Raw genomic sequence first — 17,585 nt, 5'->3', positions numbered from 1 at the left:
CCAATGATGATCTCCTACGCCTATGCCGCCGGTGTCCTCGCTCTCAAGGCCTTTGGTTTCTACCTCTTCCGTTGGGTCAACTCCCAAAAGCACTCCTTCCGTCGTAACCCAGAGGCTCCAATCTGGGGTAAGCGTGCCGAATACATCTCTACCAAGCGTGGTACCAAGCTCCTCGTCTCTGGTTTCTGGGGTGTCTGCCGTCATCTCAACTACACCGGTGATATCATCCTCTCGTGGGCTTGGTGTTTGCCATGTGGTTTCGACTCTGTTGCTCCATATTTCTACGGTCTCTATTTCACCACCTTGGATCTCCATCGTTGTCACCGTGATCACCGTGCCTGTCTTGAAAAGTATGGTGATGACTGGAAGGAATACTGTCGTCGTGTCCCATACGTTTTCATCCCAAGAGTTTTCTAAATTATCTAATGTACTCAAAATTTTTAAATCTTTGTTACAATATATAAAAATAAAATAAATGGAAATGAATAAAAATAAACCAAATTAAAATCAAAACAAATATAAATGTGTATCTCTTTATATTATATTCTATTTTTAGTATTTGTATTTTGTTTGTTGGAATAATAATATATTTCGGTTTTAATTATTTATTTCTTCAACACCTGGAACAGTTTCAATATTGTCTTGTTGTTCTTCAGAAGTAGTAGTAGTATTAGTTTCTTCTTGGGTATTTGAAGTTAATGGTTGTTGTTCTTCAACAACAGTCGATGAAGTTGTTGTTGTGGAGGTGCTGGTAGATGGTTCGTTATTAATATTATTAGATTCCAATGATGGTTGTTCTAAAGTAGTAGTTTGTTGTTGTTGTTGTTGTTGTTGTTGTTGTTGTTTTTCCCATGGCTTTAATGGTCTTTCTTTGGCAGACTTGTTAATTTGACCATTTGGAATTGGACTATCATTAATATCTGATCTAATTCCTGGTGGAGTTTTACCTTGTTTCAATTGGTTGATAATGTCTACAAAATCAGAAGAATATGGAATATCTTCTGCTTTCTTTTCGGTTGACGTCGATGTGGTGGAGGTACTAGTAGTCGATGTGGTGGAGGTGCTAGTAGTTGTGTCTAAATCATCACCATTGGTTGGGAGTGGCATTGGTTTTGGTGGATTATAAGAAGATGTAGTTGATGTTGATGATGGTGTAGTTGGAGTATTAAAATCAAATGATGGTTTGTTATTATTGGTAGTGCTAGTGTATGGAGTTGGAGTATTGAAGTCAAATGGCTTTTGAATAGGTTGTGGTGGATTGTAAGTTCCTACGGTTGACATTAGTTGTGATTCATCACGTTTCTTGGTTGGTGTTCCAAATGGTGATACGTTGTTGTTGTTGGTTGGTGAAGATGTTGTTGTGCTGGTGCTAGTAGTAGAGGTTGAAGTTGAATTATTGGATGTAATATTGACTGGACTTGGAGTAGATCTTTGTTGCCAAGATGGAATGGCTGGTGGTGTCTCAGTTGATGGTTTCCAAGATAGATTAGAGTATGGATTATTCATTACGACTGGAGGTGCTGCCAACTTTGTTCTTGGAGCTGTCGATTTAATATGTGGAGATTGTTGTTGTTGTGGTGGTTGAATATCCTCGCTTGATGAATGAATACTACCACTACCACTGCCACTACCACTACCATGGCCACTACCATGATTATGACTATGACCATGACCATGATTATGATTATGATTATTGTTTGGTTGTTGTTGTTGTTGATTTAAAGAAGCAATGGAAGCAGTAAGTGATTTCAATTCTTTACGAATATCATCGATTTCAGTGGTCTTGTTGTTGGCGGCATTTTGTTCCATGAGTGCTTTGATTGGTTCCAACATGTCTTTGGATTGCGATGCAATGGCAATTTGGAGTTGTTGGAGTTGTTCTTGTAGTTCTTGGATCTTCTTTTCATTCTTTGATGCTTCCTGGTCCTTTTTTGGTGGACGAAAGTATGGCATGATGTAGTTTGACGTGAGGTATGCAAGACCCGATGCGACACCCACCAAAGCAGTAACAGACAAGAGTATGTTACCCCATGAGAATGTGTTGCTGGCTTGGTACAGGTGTTGAGCAGATGATTGTGGATAGTACATTTGTTGTTGTTGTTGTTGGTTGTATTGTGGAGGTGGTTGTGGTACTTGTGGTTGATAGTTGTTGTCTTGTTGTTGGTTGTATTGTTGTTGTTGTTGTTGGTTGTTATTGTTATTATTGTTACGAACACCACCTCTTGCAACTACACCTCTACCAGTATTAGTCACCGATGCAGGTGTAATTTGGTTGTCATATGATGATGATGACGATACTCCAGTTGTAGACGATGATGAACCACTTCCACTAGCACCAGACCCAGACTCGAATCGCTTCAAAGCTTCTTTAATCTCTTCAGTAGTCAATCCCTTCTTTTCAAGGTATGCAACCTTTCTACCAAGTGCTGTATTTCGTACGTTTGGATTACTCAAGAATGCATATGCACGTTTGACCATATCCTCTCTAACATTTGGTTGTTGTGACTGTTGTTGTTGTTGTTTGATAACCTTTTTCTTTGTCTTTGGTACTTCTTCTTCTTCCTCTTCCTCTTCTTCATCGTTATCTACAGCTTGTTGTTGTTGTACAGGTTGTTGTTTTCTAACAATTTTCTTTGGTGGTTGAACAGCAGCTGATGTTGTATTATCTTCATCTCCATCTTGTTGTTGTTGTTGTTGAGCTTCACGTCTCTTTCTCTCTTCGATGATTCTCTTTGCTTCATCCTTTCTCTTTTTGATTCTTTGTCTTGACAACTCTTCTTGGTCGACCTCTCCTCCTCCTCCTCCTTGTTGGTCAGACGAGTCTGCGTTGTCGACGACTGCAGCATCGCCACTTTCGACTGTCATATCGTATTTGCTCATCTTATCTCCTTAATATCTACTATCTACTATATCTACTTCTATATATATCATATAAATAGTAATAATAATAATAAAATACAAATAATAACAAACTAAAATATTTAAATCAGTTATGTTATTAAAAAAAAAACAAATCGAGCAGGAGAATGAAGTTGGGACAATGGGAAAGAGCAACCCTTAAAAAGTCAATTTTGACGAGCTTTGTAGAACAAAGATGCGCCACTGCACTATGAGAAGAAAGCGTGTGTGAAATCTCTCTTTATCTCTCTCTTTATCAAAATGATGTCATCTCCATCCTTTCAATTTCTTTTTTGAGGGGGTAGATCTTATCTACTAATCATCACCATCATCATCATGATATCATCATAGCATATTTTCATTAAATAAAAGTAAATATCTGTATTAGTGATATAGATAATATATATTATCTCTGTCTTATCTCTCTCGCGAGTTAAAAGTGAATATGTGAGCCAGACTCAGTGGTTGTTTTGAAAAAAAAAATGAATAAAAGCATCAGGTGATTCGAAAAGCTTGGTGTCTGACATTGGATGACACCACCACCTGCTGTCGCATTTCATCTTCCTATTTTTATTTCTGTATACTTTACTTTACTTTACTTTATATACATATATATACATATATAAACACATAGACAGAGACAGACGGACAGACGGACCATCAATCTACAAGAAAATAGGGAATCTTTAGAGTTGTTGTATGTCTGTTGATGTTAGTTTTTAGTTTAGGTTGTTAGTAGTAGCACAAGACACTAAAAAATATTTATTATGCAAACTCGTAGTAAATCCAAAAGTAGCAGACAAACAACTACCATAAGAAGCATTGTCATCATAGCACCTGATCGAATCCATTCAACTATATTTGATTCAAACGATATCGTTCATCACCAAAATAACAATAACAACAACGGCAACGACAACCACGACGATGATACCAGTTTAAAAGAACAACAAAAAGAAATAGAAGAAGAAGAAGAAGAAGAAGAAGAAGAAAAGAATATTATCAATAATAATAGCAATAATATTACGACGAATATGGAGGTTGGAGCAGCAACATCAGCAGCTACAACCAAGCGTTCACCACCTATATCACCTCCGCTGATGCCTACTAGAAAGAGAATGGCAGCTGCAAGCGCAACAACGACATCAGCTGCAAGGAATAATAGTAGTAGTCGGAGAGGAGGAAAAAAGGGTTCGCCTTCATCTTACAAGGGACGAAGAAAAGAAGAAGCAGAGGCAGTACAATCACATGATTCAACTGGAGAAGAGCAAGAAGTAGAGGAAGGAGAGGGAGAAGAAGAGGAGGAAGAGTCAAGCGAGTTTGAATCATCTGAATCAGAACCAGAAAGAAAATTGAATGGAAAGTTTATTGTACCTCCTGCATTCTCTACCAAGACACGTAGAGGTAGTGCAACATTAAAATTGGAGAATGGAATCAATGATCATTTACATAATAGATCTTCATTGTCTTTATTACCAAATCATCATCATATTCAACAAAAAAATAATAGTAATAATAATAATAATAATAATAATAATAATCAAAATCAATTATTATTATTACAACAACAAAGAAGAGGAGGAGGAGGAGAAGAAGAAGAAGAAACCAATAATGATGAAGAAGATATACATTTTGCAAGTTTGGGATTTGTTCGTTGTACACATTTAAAGTATTTAAAGATGGATCAGTGCAAGGACAAATTGTTTGATACTGTGCATTGGAAATGTGGTGGTTGCAACGTGCCATTGTCGACACAGGATATATTGATATGTCTGACGTGTGGTATGATTGGATGTTGCACATTCAAAAAACACATGCAACAGCATTTCAGAGAGACGGGTCATCCGTTGGCACTAGAGATACACCAGCAGTACAAAAACTGCTATTGCTTCCAATGCAAGAATTTTGTGCGCAATGATAATGCGTCTGGCGACATTGAAGTGCTTCGTCAGATTGTATACAACACTGCATTCGAGTCTCTAAAATCACGTGTTGTTACCACTTCTGACAATGTCGAGCAAACCATATGTCAAGACGATATCGAAGAGACTGCATTAAACCATTTCCAAATGTCTCTTACCAGACGATTCTTTTCAGTTTGGAAAGATATCATTAAAGAGAGGAAATCGATTTCCTCTCTAATGCCACCACCAAACTTTATTCCAACTCATTATCTATTACAACAACAACAATTGCAACGTACTCGAAATATCAATAACAATAATAATAATAATTGTCAAGACCCTAATCTATATTCAATTACGATACCCGATAATTCATCGATTTTAACACCCTCTAGAAGCAGCAACCATTCATCATCAGCTGACCGATCATCATCCACCTCACCATTTTCCTCACCTTCCATTTCATCTGCCGGCATTGATGAAGATCTCGACGACGACGTATTACCATCGTCAGTAGACCATTATAATATATGTAAACGACTCAATTTTGAAAAGGAATTATCAGAATCTTCATCATCATCACCACCCTCTTCCTCCTCCTCCTCATCTGCGTTAATACCTACTCTTATGATTTCAGAAAATGATAATAGTAGTCATGGTCATTGTTTGGAAGAACAATATGATAGATCACCATCAAATTTGGCAGCATCAAATATGAATGTTCCATCATCTCCATCATCGTCGCACTCAATGTTACCACCATCACCTCTATTGGAATCAAATAATCTAGAACTTTCACCATCAACACATGCCATCAAACCACCTTCGAGTAACAAAAATTATTCATCAACCTATCTCATGAGCAAGGTGGCATCTTCACCCGTTAAAAAGAATGGAATCATACCCGGTGTCACAGGATTGCGTAATCTTGGCAACACCTGCTTTATGAACACCATCTTGCAATCTCTTAGCAATATACCCGAGTTTAGAACCTTTTTCGTTCAATTGCGCAACACAGTCTCAGTGGATCCACTTTCTAGTATCAAGAGACATTCTACCATTGACTGTTTAAATCTTATGAAAAAACAAAGATCATCAAATTCAAATTCAAATTTATCAGATTTGTAAGAAAGATTGAACAAAGTCAAAATAGTAGTACAAAGATGATTGGATTTTAATAGATGTTTCTTTTCACACTTCTTTAGATCATTTAGTATACAATTACATTATTTATTTAGAGTATTGTGGTCGGGCAAGTGGAGTGTAGTGACTCCATCATCCCTACTCGAATCGGTTTGGAAGTTTATTCCAAAGTTTAAAAATTATCAACAACAAGATGCTCAAGAGTTTTTTTCCTATCTTTTGGATTGTATATCAATAGAATTGGAGAAAAATAACAATAACAATAATAATGAAAACAATGGAGATGACGACGATAAAAAATCATCTCAAGGAACCAAAAAGAGATCATCCATTGAAACAGTGCAAAAATCATATAGACCATTCACCACTAGAAAGAAAAATAGAACTTCTAAAACAAATGAAAGTAGTAGGAGTGATGATGAGCAACTAATGAAAATAGATAATAATAATCATATAAACTCTAATAATAATAATCATCTAGAATCTTTAGAACATCAAGAACAACAAGAACAATTACAACTCAAACAAGAAGAATCAATTGATCAAATGACATTGATACCACCACCACCGTCACCGCCACCACCTTTATTACAATCAATCTCTGAAAATAATAATAATAATAATGACAAGAATAATGAAGAAAATAATAATAATAATAATGATCATAATATTGAGAATAGAGAGAATATTCCAGTTTCAACTTCACCAACATTGGTTGAATCATCTATAAAAAATGGATTGGAAAAGAAAAAGGAAGATGATATAGTTTCCAAATTATTCCAAGGAAAATTACAAAGCGAAATTACTTGTCTCAAGTGTAACAGTCGATTTTCAAGAATCGAACCATTTTTAGAACTGACTCTGGATATACCGGCTCCTCAACCACCGACACCCAAAAAGAGTCGAAGAGCAACAGCAGCGTCAGCCAAAAATGCACAACCAACAGAGAATGGTAGAGGTGCTCAATCGTCGTCGTCGTCGTCAGCATCATCTGTCTGTTCACTTGAAGATTGTTTGAAATTTTTAATTAAAACAGAGACCCTAGAAGGAAAGATTTATCGATGTGAAAACTGTAAAGACTTACAAGATGCCCAAAAACAATTCTCTCTCAGTTCTCTTCCAAATGTATTATGTATAGTACTCAAAAGATTTAGATGGAGAGCAAATCATTGCTCTAAAATCTCAACAGAGGTCACCTTTCCTTTTGAAATGGATCTTTCAAAATATATTATGGCAAAGGAAAAAAATAGTCAAGAAAATAATAATAATAATGAAAACAATAATAATAATAATAATAATGACAATAATAATAGTGATGGTAATAATCATAATAATTTAAATGGTCATATGACAGATAATTTAACAGATAGTACAAGTACCACAACTACAACTAGTACAACAACAACAACGACAACAACGGCAAATGGTACAACAACAACTACTACACCAACAATAACAGAAAATGAATCATCATCATCATCAAAACCCCCAGAGAATTATAGTTACGAATTGGTCAATGTTATTAATCATCATGGTTCTAGTTTATTTGCTGGACATTATACGGCGTATTGCTTTAATGATCAACAGGAAATATGGGTACACTACAATGACAGTAAAGCAACCATTGTAGAGGCCGAAGAAGTGATTGATTGCTCCAAAAAGACTGCATATATTTTATTCTATCAAAAGAAATCATCATTGTCTCAAGATCAAGAACGACATTTAATGCAATTTTAAAATGAACCCATCACATCAACCATTGATAAATAATAATAAATCATCATTGTAAATTTACAAATCCAAAAATATATGATTGAGATTGATTATATATACAAATTTGATTCGCTTTTATTATTATTATTATTATTATTTAGTAAAGATTGTTGACATTTGATAATTCTTATTTGGACCAGATACATTATAAGTTAGAGTGAATCTATGTTGTGGCATTTCAAATTGATAGGTGGCATTGTAAGTGTCATCTCCACATGGATGATGACCAGTTGCAAACAATGTATTGGGTTGTGGTTGTGGTTGGTCAATGATAAGAGTGTGGAGTAGTCTTTCGGGTGTCTCATCAAAGTAGACTGATATACGATCAGCCTGTTCGTCGTATCGATAGATGTATTTTTGATTGACTGGGTATCGCGCACCTGTATCCTCTTGTTCCAATACACCCTCTTCAGTGTATCGCAATGTATTCGAATCATTATCGAGTGGTACAAACGTAGCAGACCCTGTAACAGTCATCTTTTGTTCACCAAATGATTTTAAGTTTGGGGGAGTTGTTGTTGTCGTTGGCGCTGATAACAAACATGATTGAGTATTTGTGTTGTTTGGATTATCAGCAACCAATTTATGTATTATCTTTCTATTTATATTCCATCTTCCTATAAATTCTTTAAATATTCTTTGCATGGTGTGTCACACAACAATAAACTAGAAACAAAGTGTGCTGTGGAGAGAAGTATAATTATAAAAAAATGATTTTAATTAAATTTTCGATAAATAGAAATAATTCACTCCATGCAATTCATTCTTTTCATTTCTTTCTCAACTTTAAACAGATAAATATAATATAAATTTGTTTGTTGTGTGGACGAATTGCAGTTGAACAGCAAAGAAGAACCCTTATTATTTCTCAAGATAACAACATAAAAGATAAAAGATTAAACACATCTGAACAAATAACAACGACCACAACAGCAAAGAAGAAGATATATATTTCTATTATTATATTTGTTTATATATCTGTTAAAGTTTTGAAAGATTTACGAGTTTTAAATGGATACAAAGTCACTTCCTTTAAAGAAACCTTCTGCATCTATATTCAACACGAATGGAAAGAGACCGCTTGTATCGGCGTCAATGAACAACAGATCGGCATCATCATCATCATCGAGCAATGGTAGTGGAGGTGGAGTGTACATGTCTGCGTCGGTAGCAGGCGAGAAGAAGACACCGACCGGTAGGATTATATTCGATGTCGTCATCCATTTAAGATCGCTCGAGGGGCGACCAGCGACACTCGAAGAGTTGATGATATCAACCGGTCACAAAGAGATTATCGACAGTCAATTGGTACAAGACGAACTCAAACAAAATGAAAAGGTGGAGTTTCTCGACTCGACAACCGTTCGTTTCAAACCACTCTATCGTGTAAAGACACCCGAAGAGATTGTCGATTTGCTCAAAGAGGAGAATCCTCGAGGCATTCCTCTCAACAAACTGACAGAATCTTATGCAAAGGTTGGGGACGATGTCAAGAAGCTCAAGGAAAGCAAAGAAATATACACAATTAAAAATACAGAGCTCAACACTGAGATTCTCTTTTACAATGACGAAAAGTATCGTATACCAGTCTCGGATGAACTCATTAAAATGTGGAAAAATATACCAATACCCAACGACGTCGATCTCGTAAAGACAATGAAGGATATAGGTCTTTCGGTGGTAGAGTCTGTAGAAGCTGCCAAAACTACAAAATCTTCCAAAGCTGGAAAATCAGAAAGAAAACATAGAATTACAAAGGTTACAAACGTTCACATTAAAGATTTTGATCCAAATGCACCTGATGCTGCACCTCCTCCAAAAAATAATTAAATAATCAAAAAATTAAATAATAATATTAAAAAATAGCAATAGTAATCATAATAATTAATAGTAACAACAAAAAATAGATATTTAAGTATACTCTTTTTCCCCTTTAAAAAAAACAATAAAATGTAAATAATAATAATAATTAATAATAATTAATAATAATTAATAATAATTAATTATTCGTAGTCTTATTTATTTGATTTATTATTTTTAGTATCAAGTAAATAAGCAAAATTATTATGCTTAAAATAACTATTATATTTTTGAATGGATTCTGAAGATAGCCTAATCTTTTCATTTACAATGGCTTGGAGATTCTCTTGGTACTTTTCAATATTACCAACTTGAGTGTAATAACTGAGGAAGGGTAGATAGAATGCGGCTGTTCTCTTGGATCCCTCCTTGTCGAATCGGTCGGCCCATTCGAGTGCTTTGGCAAGGTTGTCCATGAGCAAGAATACCTCGATGATTTGGTTGATTCGTAACTCTTTTGGTTCGTCGCCACTGGCACTCCATAGTAGATCCATACATCTACTATAATCCTTTTCAAAGATGGGTCCTGTCAACATGTTGGGATAGGATTCATAAAAGACAATGAGATCTGCAATATTGATTCTCTCTTTCCACTCTTGACTGTTCTTGATGATTGTCTTGATAGTCTCTGGATCGTTTCTGACTAGTAGGAACCGGAACAATTTAGAGTAGCTGCGCGATGTAGGTCTGATCTTTGCCTTTTTAATGAGTTGAATAGCATTTTGAATGAGTTTGGTGTTGTTGGCTTCGATCGACATCTCGACAAGCGATTCAAAGTGACGCACCAATGGGAGCAGGGGGAGATAATCTTCCTTTTGTTCGGACCGTTGTTGCTCCTTGAGAGCTTTGTGTTGTTCAATCTCGGCGTGAAGAATGTTGGGTAGTCTCCACACCATATCGTGCATGCTACTGGTAAATCTCTCGCTTTCACGTGACATGTTTTGAAAACGTTTGGTAACGTGCATCATGACGTCAAACGTGAGTTTACCACGCATTTCAAGGTCTGACAATGCACTCTTGACCGGTGCAAACTGCGTTGTTGACTTTATGAGAATATCGAGGTATGATTTGATGACCGACAGGTCATACACTACATCGGCATCGTATCGCTGCTCGACACGCGAAAAGAATTGGTGAGCGTCACCCGCTGCCTTTAACGTGCCATAACTTCTGATAACACCCACCAACAAACTACTGGTAGGCATAATCTCTAACCGATCCAATATACCCCAATAGTGATCAAAATCTCTTGTCCTCTTAATAATCACCAACGATGGCAGGAAATGTTCAAATGAAGCAATCGTCCTCACCAAGCCTTCTTCATACTTTTGTTCAAAGAGTGCTCGTGCCTCTTTGTATTTACCCAATTCTACCATTGACGACAGTACACGTCCAAATATCTTTTCAGTGAGCCCACCTACTGATTGGTCGGCTTCGACGCGACTGTACAGATCCATTAGTTTGTCTTGGTTGCCCGAAATACCTGCATTGCGAATGAGTGTGCAGTAGAGATCTTCGGTCATCTCAAAATCCTTGTGGTTGAGCATCTGGTCGATCAGTGTCTCTTTGGTGTCGTTGAGTGTGCCAACGTAGACACTGAGTATGTAGTTTAGCAGATCCTTGTCCTGCTTGTGCAGCGGGACAAACTTGTTCAAACATCCACGTTCCAAATCTTGAAAGAATTGATATGCTTTTTTGTCCGCCAACGTCTTTAGTATATAAAGAAAGCATGATTGATCGAAATATGGTAACGACCCAATCCATCTTCCCAATCTTCTAAGAGCTGTCGGTCCTTGAAAATTACCACTATGATCAATATCAAAACATAATCTAAATCGAATAGAATAGATAGATAGATGATTAGTCATACAGATCATCTTCATCACGAATATACTCGATAATAATATTACTTTTTAGCGTTTATAGTTATACCATCTTGAAATAGATAAAGATCTCTGAAATGTTGATCAGATAGATAAGCATAATGTGAAGATACACCAGTCTTTTCATCCAAGCTTGATGGTGAAGGGTCTGTTGATAACTCTTCCTTTGTAGCATCAGTTAGATGCTTTTGTGATATTGTAAGTTTATTTATATTCTGATTATTCTGATTATTCTGATTATTCTGACTATTGATGTTGATTCCTCCTCTTTTCTTCTTATTGTTATTTATAGATGATGATGATGTTGTTGATGTTGTTGAAGATGGTGATTTCAATGTCGATGTATTTGAAGCAATCGATTGTGTAGTGTATGAAGAGTATGAATTAGATCGAACACATTGATATGAATCAGCAGAACTGTAGTAGGTAATACTGCTGCTGCTGCTGCCTACAATAGTAGTCAGTTGATGTCTGTATCCCAGTTGGAGGGGTGCAAGGAGACATCCCTTTCTGATGATATTATACATTAATGATTTATTATTGTATAAAATATAATGAAACCCTTGGATGATGAAATTTCAGCTAGTCAAGTGTGATAAAAAATATCACCAGTAAATGTCAAACAAAACATTAATTTGTTTCAATATGGATGGTTCATTCCGATCTATCAGGCATTATAATCTAAATTCTCTAAACTGTGGTGGGAAAGATTACTCATATATGAGCGATGTTGAGAAATGGGGTCTTTAAAAGGCATTTTTTTATGATAAATCATTGATGTAATTGATCTCCTAACCACCAATGTGAGCTTGGTTTTTTTTTTGGTAATCCAATAGAGAGAGACCTAAACATAGACCAAAACAAAATAAAACACCCATTTTGTTGCGACCTTTCTCAATGCAAAAAATCTATTGACATTGATTCCAATCTCACGGACGTCGGAATCTCTGATATTTTTGATCGGCGACAACCGTTGGAAATCGCCATAATAAAACTAATTAATTATTTTTCGTAATGGTACCCAAGCCTCTTTGAATCGTTTCAATTGACTTTGAGATCCAGAAAAAGATAAAATAGCTCAGATTGAGTGCGGAACAGTGCCTAGTACTGGTGTCACATCGATTCCAGATTGTTTTTGGTGTTATGTAAACGAACCAACTGTTAGATTCACTGTTCCGGCCTCGGTTGTAATTCCAAGTGGGTTTACTTGTGATATAACTTTTGACAGCACCAATATAGCCACTGTATTCGGAAAGACTATTATCAAGGGTAAAAACCTAATCAATCTTTATCGATGATTGGTATCACACTACCTCAATGTCAATCATGTGTACTCGATCCCAATTTCACACCATTATTAGTTGTCAATGATAAAAAAGGTGGTGATTGTTCACCAAAGGATGATCATAAGTGGAAGATCATAGTTGGATGTGTTGGTGGTATTGATATGGTTGTTATCGCCATCGGATCAACTATCTATTATAAAAAAACAATGTTCACAAAGAAATACAACACACAGACGCAGACCAAATTACGTAACTCACTTGCCCGATAAATAATTATTAATGGAAAATATAAACTTAAAAAGGAAATAATAAATAATTCCAATATGAATATATACATAATATCTCTCTCTCTTCAGTTGATTCACATGATTGAACTCTAAAAGCAATTTTATCTCTTTTGAAAAATATCAAAAAAAAGATATAAATAATAAAGAAATAAACAAATAAATAAATATCTACGAATATTATTTCTTTTTATTTAAATATATCAATCGCAAATCATTTCTAAATTATTCTATTTTTTTTCTCTCTCTCTTTCAATAATAATAATATTATTATATTATATCATATTATTATCATTTAATATTTGAAGCTTGTTTATGATGGATTGGAAAAAAAAAATTAAAAAAATTAATTTAATTAAATTGAAGATCTTTTCAAACCAAATTTCCCCTCAATGCACAATTTTTGGTGCAAAAAAAACGAGTATTATTAGAAGGTGTTTTAAACACAATTTAGAAAATTAAATTAAATAACAACAAATACGCACACACATCATATATTAACAACCAATAACATATCAAGAAGACTATAGATAGATATCGAGATGACAAAACAACAAGCTCAACAATCATCAAAGACAATTCTTATGGTTTCACCAACTCACTTTGAGTTGAACACCCAAGCTGTCAATGATAACTATTTCATGAATGTACCAAAGGATTCTACTGATGTTCCTAAACAAGTAAATATCTTCTCATAGTAGAGGGTCGACCCTCTACGACTACAGTATATAATCAAATCAAATCAATCAAATCAAATCAAAATTGGTATACAACAAATTAACAGCACCAACACTGCTACCTCACAATTCAAACAGTGTGTGTTTTAAAAAAAAAGAAAATATTTATCTTTTTATCTATTTTTTTATTGATTTATAAGATATATATATATAATATATATATATATATTATGATACATACTATATTGAATGATAATATATATATAATACATATTTATATTTGGATGGAAATTAATTTACATTAATTATTATTATTTTTTTTGTTTTAGGGAGCACTTGAATTTATGACATATTACAATGCATTAAAAGAAGCAGGAGTTAAGGTTATATTGATGGATTCAAATGATGGAGTAGATACACCTGATTGTATTTTCCCAAACAATTGGTTCAGTACACACAACAAGGAAGAGACTGGCAAGGACCACGACACTTTGGTGTTGTACCCAATGCTACATCTTAATCGTCGTCTTGAACGTCGTCCAAAAATCATTGAATACCTAAAAAACACATTGGACAATGTCGAAACGATAGACTTGTCTGTACACGAACAAGAGAATAACTTTTTGGAAGGCACTGGATCCTTGGTATTGGACCGTGTCAACCGTGTTGCCTATGTTGCCATATCGCAACGTAGTCACAAACTGTTGGCTATGGAATGGGCCGAGAAGCTCGGATACCAACTCGTTGCCTTTACAGCCACCGACTCTCACGGAAAGATTATCTACCACACTAACGTTATGATGGCCATTTGCTCTGGCTTTGCCATCTGCTGTCTCGAATCGGTTGAAGACATTGTCGAACAACGTCATCTCATCGACTCACTCACCAAACATCACACACTCATCACAATCACCCGTGACCAAGTAAACGCCTTTTGCGGCAACGTCATCGAAGTACAAAGTCAAGACGGCAAAAAGCATTTCGTATGCTCTAAAACCGCCTTTGATGCATTCACACCAGAACAAAGAACCGTCATTGGCAAGTTTAGCGACGGAGGTTTCATCACCAAAGATATCCCTACCATTCAATATATTGGTGGTGGTGGTATTAGATGTATGATTGCTGAAGTATTCCCATAAAAACTTAAAAATTAAATATAATAAATAAATATAACAAATAATACTCTATGAAAATGAAAAAAGTAACAACAATAATAGTATTCAAAAGTATTGCAACTATTTACAGTATATTCACTCATCATCATATTTTCTTTTTATTATATTATTAATATTTTTTTATTATTAAATTTGTCGTTGGACTGCAGGCGGTGATAATAAAAACAAGTAATTTGAGTTTTGAAGATCATTGTTGTTTTGTAGTTTGATTAATTATTATTCTATCTCTTTTCTCTCAAATTTGAATATATATCTGTTTTAACATTAGGAGAGTTGATCATTATATTTAGAAAGATAAGATAACAAACAATCAACCTTCAATCAACCATCACCATCAACGACGATGTCTTCAATTTACAATGTATTGGATGATCTTGTTAGAATGCTTATTCGTGCATTCTACACTGATGAATATATCATTGTTATAGATGCTGTTTTGAGACAAAAGAAACGGTAAAATGATAATGATAATAATAATAGATGATAGATGATAGATGATAGAAGAGAACTCTGTTGTTTCGTTTAATAATTGATAAATATCTAATATCTCTTTCTTTTTAAATCTTTTTAGTGTAAAAGAAGATGAAATTGCAAATCAGATCAATATACCATTTAAATATTGTAGAAAGATTCTAATGGATTTAAGAGGTGATTCTATATTAAAGTCACAAGAAGTAAAGGAAGAAGGAAAGGGACCTGGTGATCGTGCAATTACTACACAACTTTGGTATTTGGATTATAGTCATATTATCGATATTATAAAGTACAAGATGTATATGGTTCGAAAGATGATGGAGGCTGAAAAGACACAAAAGTTTGATCTTCAATACAAATGTGTCGCTTGCGCCAAACTGTTTAGTGCATACGATATTCCACAGTTGTTGACGCCTGAAGGCGACCTTTGCTGCGATCGATGCGATGGCAAATTGACAGAGGAAAAGAGCAGCGCTGATTTCTTTTCCAATCAGACCAAACAAAATGCAGACATGTTGGGACAACTCAAGAAACTAGTCGAACAATTAAAAAAGACAGAGGGTCAGCAAATACCTTTGTTTGCCAGAGATATGGCTCAAGGTAATATGGATACTGGTCCATCACATGTTATTAATACAAGTAGTTCTACTGGTCCTGCAAAACAGTATGTCATATTTGATAATTTTCAACCAAACTCTTTTCAAAATCTTTAAACATACTAACTATTTATCTATCATCAAGAGGTGCATTTGGACCAAACGAAGCAGCAGGTGGAAATAAAGGATGGATCGATCCATCTTCTTCAAGTGTCGAAGTTTTAGTCGATATTTATGACTCTGATAATGTTGATACTGGACATATCATTTCCTCAAATGCTAAAAAAGAAACGTAACTATACTATATCCCTATTTAAATATGAATTCATTATTGATTGCAAAGTTAACTAATCTTTTTTACCCAACCAAAAGAAAAAAACCAACTCACCCTGTTCCACCATGGTTATTACCAAAATCACTCGAACCATCACCCAATTCTACCAATGGTGGGGCTTTGGGTAATGCATCAAAGAATGCTAAAATAGAGATGCCACTTAGTTTTGCATATAGTTCTACAAAATCTCAAGCAATCGATAAAACTTATTTTGATGATTGTAAATATTTATTATTATCATCAAAAGAGAGTGTTATGTTATTAACCATTATTTTTTTTTTTAGATGTAACAAAACATTATAAAGATGAAGCAGATGATGAAGTATCAAAGAAACAAAGAATAAATTCACCAAATCATCCTAGTAGTAATAATAGTAATAGTAACACCACAGCTTTATCGACACCAACATCCTCCTCTTCATCTTCTTCCACTACTACCAGTGCACAACAACAACCACAACCATTACAATCAACATGCAAAGTAACGGTTATTGCAGCTGGAAAATCAGTCAACTTATTAGAAGTAACAGAGGAAGACCAGGAAATAATGTCTTCTCAAGAGTATGAAGACTACAATATGGCTTTATATAATTTTGTAGCATCATCACAGGAATCAAAATAATAATCAATAATAATAATAATAATAATAATAATAATAATAATAATAATAATAATAATAATCAGCTGTACTAACTAAAAAAAGAAATATAATAAATAATGTAAATAATAATAACAATTGTTATCCATCCACCTTCAAAATCCAACTATAATAATAACTTTTCAAAAATTTTTAAAGTAATAAAATTTTTTAATGATTTTGGAATAGGTTTCGATAGGCTTGCGCTTTGGTACCATGATTATTTATTTTTAATTATTTTAATTGAAAAGAAATGTCGCCATCAAGGTACTTTCTTTACTCCTTTGGCTCCATTCCAAGCTTATTGTAAATTATCCTGTCGTGTTCTTTTTGTCCAAAACCAATCGATATTGCGAGAATGATTGGTGATATTAGAAAAAAATGCTACATAGGCAACTTTCTTTGTAACCAGTGATCATCAATGATAATTTCCAAAGGTAATAAAATCTCTCTGTTTGCTTTTTCCAACAACTTGGACACATTCAAACCCTTATCCAATCAACTATGGTACAATATACGAAATTTGCTTACCGTTTAAATTATAAGGTTCTATTTTTCTAGCCATACTAGAGATTAGATAAGGACGGCCCGTCTTACAAATCGGGAAGATCAAGTCAAGTCGGTCATTGGTTTTTCATCTGACTTTCGGACCGTTTTGAAG

General features: G+C 34.6%; 9 protein-coding genes across 9 annotated transcripts; 5 read left to right on the top strand and 4 right to left on the bottom strand.

The window, feature by feature from the left end:
* Nucleotides 1-6: 6 nt before the first annotated feature.
* On the top strand, nucleotides 7-417 carry DFA_10927 (erg4/erg24 family protein; the record flags this gene model as incomplete). Its single annotated transcript, XM_004351125.1, has 1 exon — nucleotides 7-417. The coding sequence occupies one exon, from the start codon at nucleotides 7-9 to the stop codon at nucleotides 415-417; it is 411 nt and encodes a 136-aa protein (XP_004351177.1).
* A 180-nt stretch (nucleotides 418-597) lies between these two features.
* Nucleotides 598-2,880, bottom strand: pex14 (uncharacterized protein; the record flags this gene model as incomplete). Its single annotated transcript, XM_004351124.1, has 1 exon — nucleotides 598-2,880. One exon carries the CDS (start codon nucleotides 2,878-2,880, stop codon nucleotides 598-600), a length of 2,283 nt encoding a protein of 760 aa, XP_004351176.1.
* Nucleotides 2,881-3,665: 785 nt separating this feature from the next.
* DFA_10925 (UBP-type zinc finger-containing protein) lies at nucleotides 3,666-7,682 on the top strand (the record flags this gene model as incomplete). Its single annotated transcript, XM_004351123.1, has 2 exons — nucleotides 3,666-5,926; nucleotides 6,041-7,682. 2 exons carry the CDS (start codon nucleotides 3,666-3,668, stop codon nucleotides 7,680-7,682), a joined length of 3,903 nt encoding a protein of 1,300 aa, XP_004351175.1.
* A 129-nt stretch (nucleotides 7,683-7,811) lies between these two features.
* Nucleotides 7,812-8,363, bottom strand: DFA_10924 (uncharacterized protein; the record flags this gene model as incomplete). Its single annotated transcript, XM_004351122.1, has 1 exon — nucleotides 7,812-8,363. The coding sequence occupies one exon, from the start codon at nucleotides 8,361-8,363 to the stop codon at nucleotides 7,812-7,814; it is 552 nt and encodes a 183-aa protein (XP_004351174.1).
* A 366-nt stretch (nucleotides 8,364-8,729) lies between these two features.
* Nucleotides 8,730-9,548, top strand: gtf2e2 (transcription initiation factor IIE2; the record flags this gene model as incomplete). The annotated part of the gene is made up of 1 exon (XM_004351121.1): nucleotides 8,730-9,548. One exon carries the CDS (start codon nucleotides 8,730-8,732, stop codon nucleotides 9,546-9,548), a length of 819 nt encoding a protein of 272 aa, XP_004351173.1.
* A 185-nt stretch (nucleotides 9,549-9,733) lies between these two features.
* DFA_10922 (uncharacterized protein) lies at nucleotides 9,734-11,035 on the bottom strand (the record flags this gene model as incomplete). The annotated part of the gene is made up of 1 exon (XM_004351120.1): nucleotides 9,734-11,035. The coding sequence occupies one exon, from the start codon at nucleotides 11,033-11,035 to the stop codon at nucleotides 9,734-9,736; it is 1,302 nt and encodes a 433-aa protein (XP_004351172.1).
* A 98-nt stretch (nucleotides 11,036-11,133) lies between these two features.
* Nucleotides 11,134-12,339, bottom strand: DFA_10921 (uncharacterized protein; the record flags this gene model as incomplete). Its single annotated transcript, XM_004351119.1, has 4 exons — nucleotides 11,134-11,174; nucleotides 11,236-11,408; nucleotides 11,489-11,909; nucleotides 12,258-12,339. The coding sequence occupies 4 exons, from the start codon at nucleotides 12,337-12,339 to the stop codon at nucleotides 11,134-11,136; spliced, it is 717 nt and encodes a 238-aa protein (XP_004351171.1).
* Nucleotides 12,340-13,573: 1,234 nt separating this feature from the next.
* Nucleotides 13,574-14,847, top strand: DFA_10920 (uncharacterized protein; the record flags this gene model as incomplete). Its single annotated transcript, XM_004351118.1, has 2 exons — nucleotides 13,574-13,711; nucleotides 14,038-14,847. 2 exons carry the CDS (start codon nucleotides 13,574-13,576, stop codon nucleotides 14,845-14,847), a joined length of 948 nt encoding a protein of 315 aa, XP_004351170.1.
* A 53-nt stretch (nucleotides 14,848-14,900) lies between these two features.
* On the top strand, nucleotides 14,901-16,909 carry gtf2e1-1 (transcription factor IIE; the record flags this gene model as incomplete). Its single annotated transcript, XM_004351117.1, has 6 exons — nucleotides 14,901-14,952; nucleotides 15,183-15,336; nucleotides 15,455-16,021; nucleotides 16,099-16,245; nucleotides 16,326-16,507; nucleotides 16,572-16,909. The coding sequence occupies 6 exons, from the start codon at nucleotides 14,901-14,903 to the stop codon at nucleotides 16,907-16,909; spliced, it is 1,440 nt and encodes a 479-aa protein (XP_004351169.1).
* Nucleotides 16,910-17,585: the final 676 nt, after the last annotated feature.

The sequence above is a fragment of the Cavenderia fasciculata genome, assembly GCF_000203815.1.
Source record: "Cavenderia fasciculata unplaced genomic scaffold Scf_EUAJFUG02G6ADK-5, whole genome shotgun sequence".
NCBI lineage: Eukaryota > Evosea > Eumycetozoa > Acytosteliales > Cavenderiaceae > Cavenderia > Cavenderia fasciculata.
This window is presented reverse-complemented; position numbering and strand designations above follow the sequence as displayed.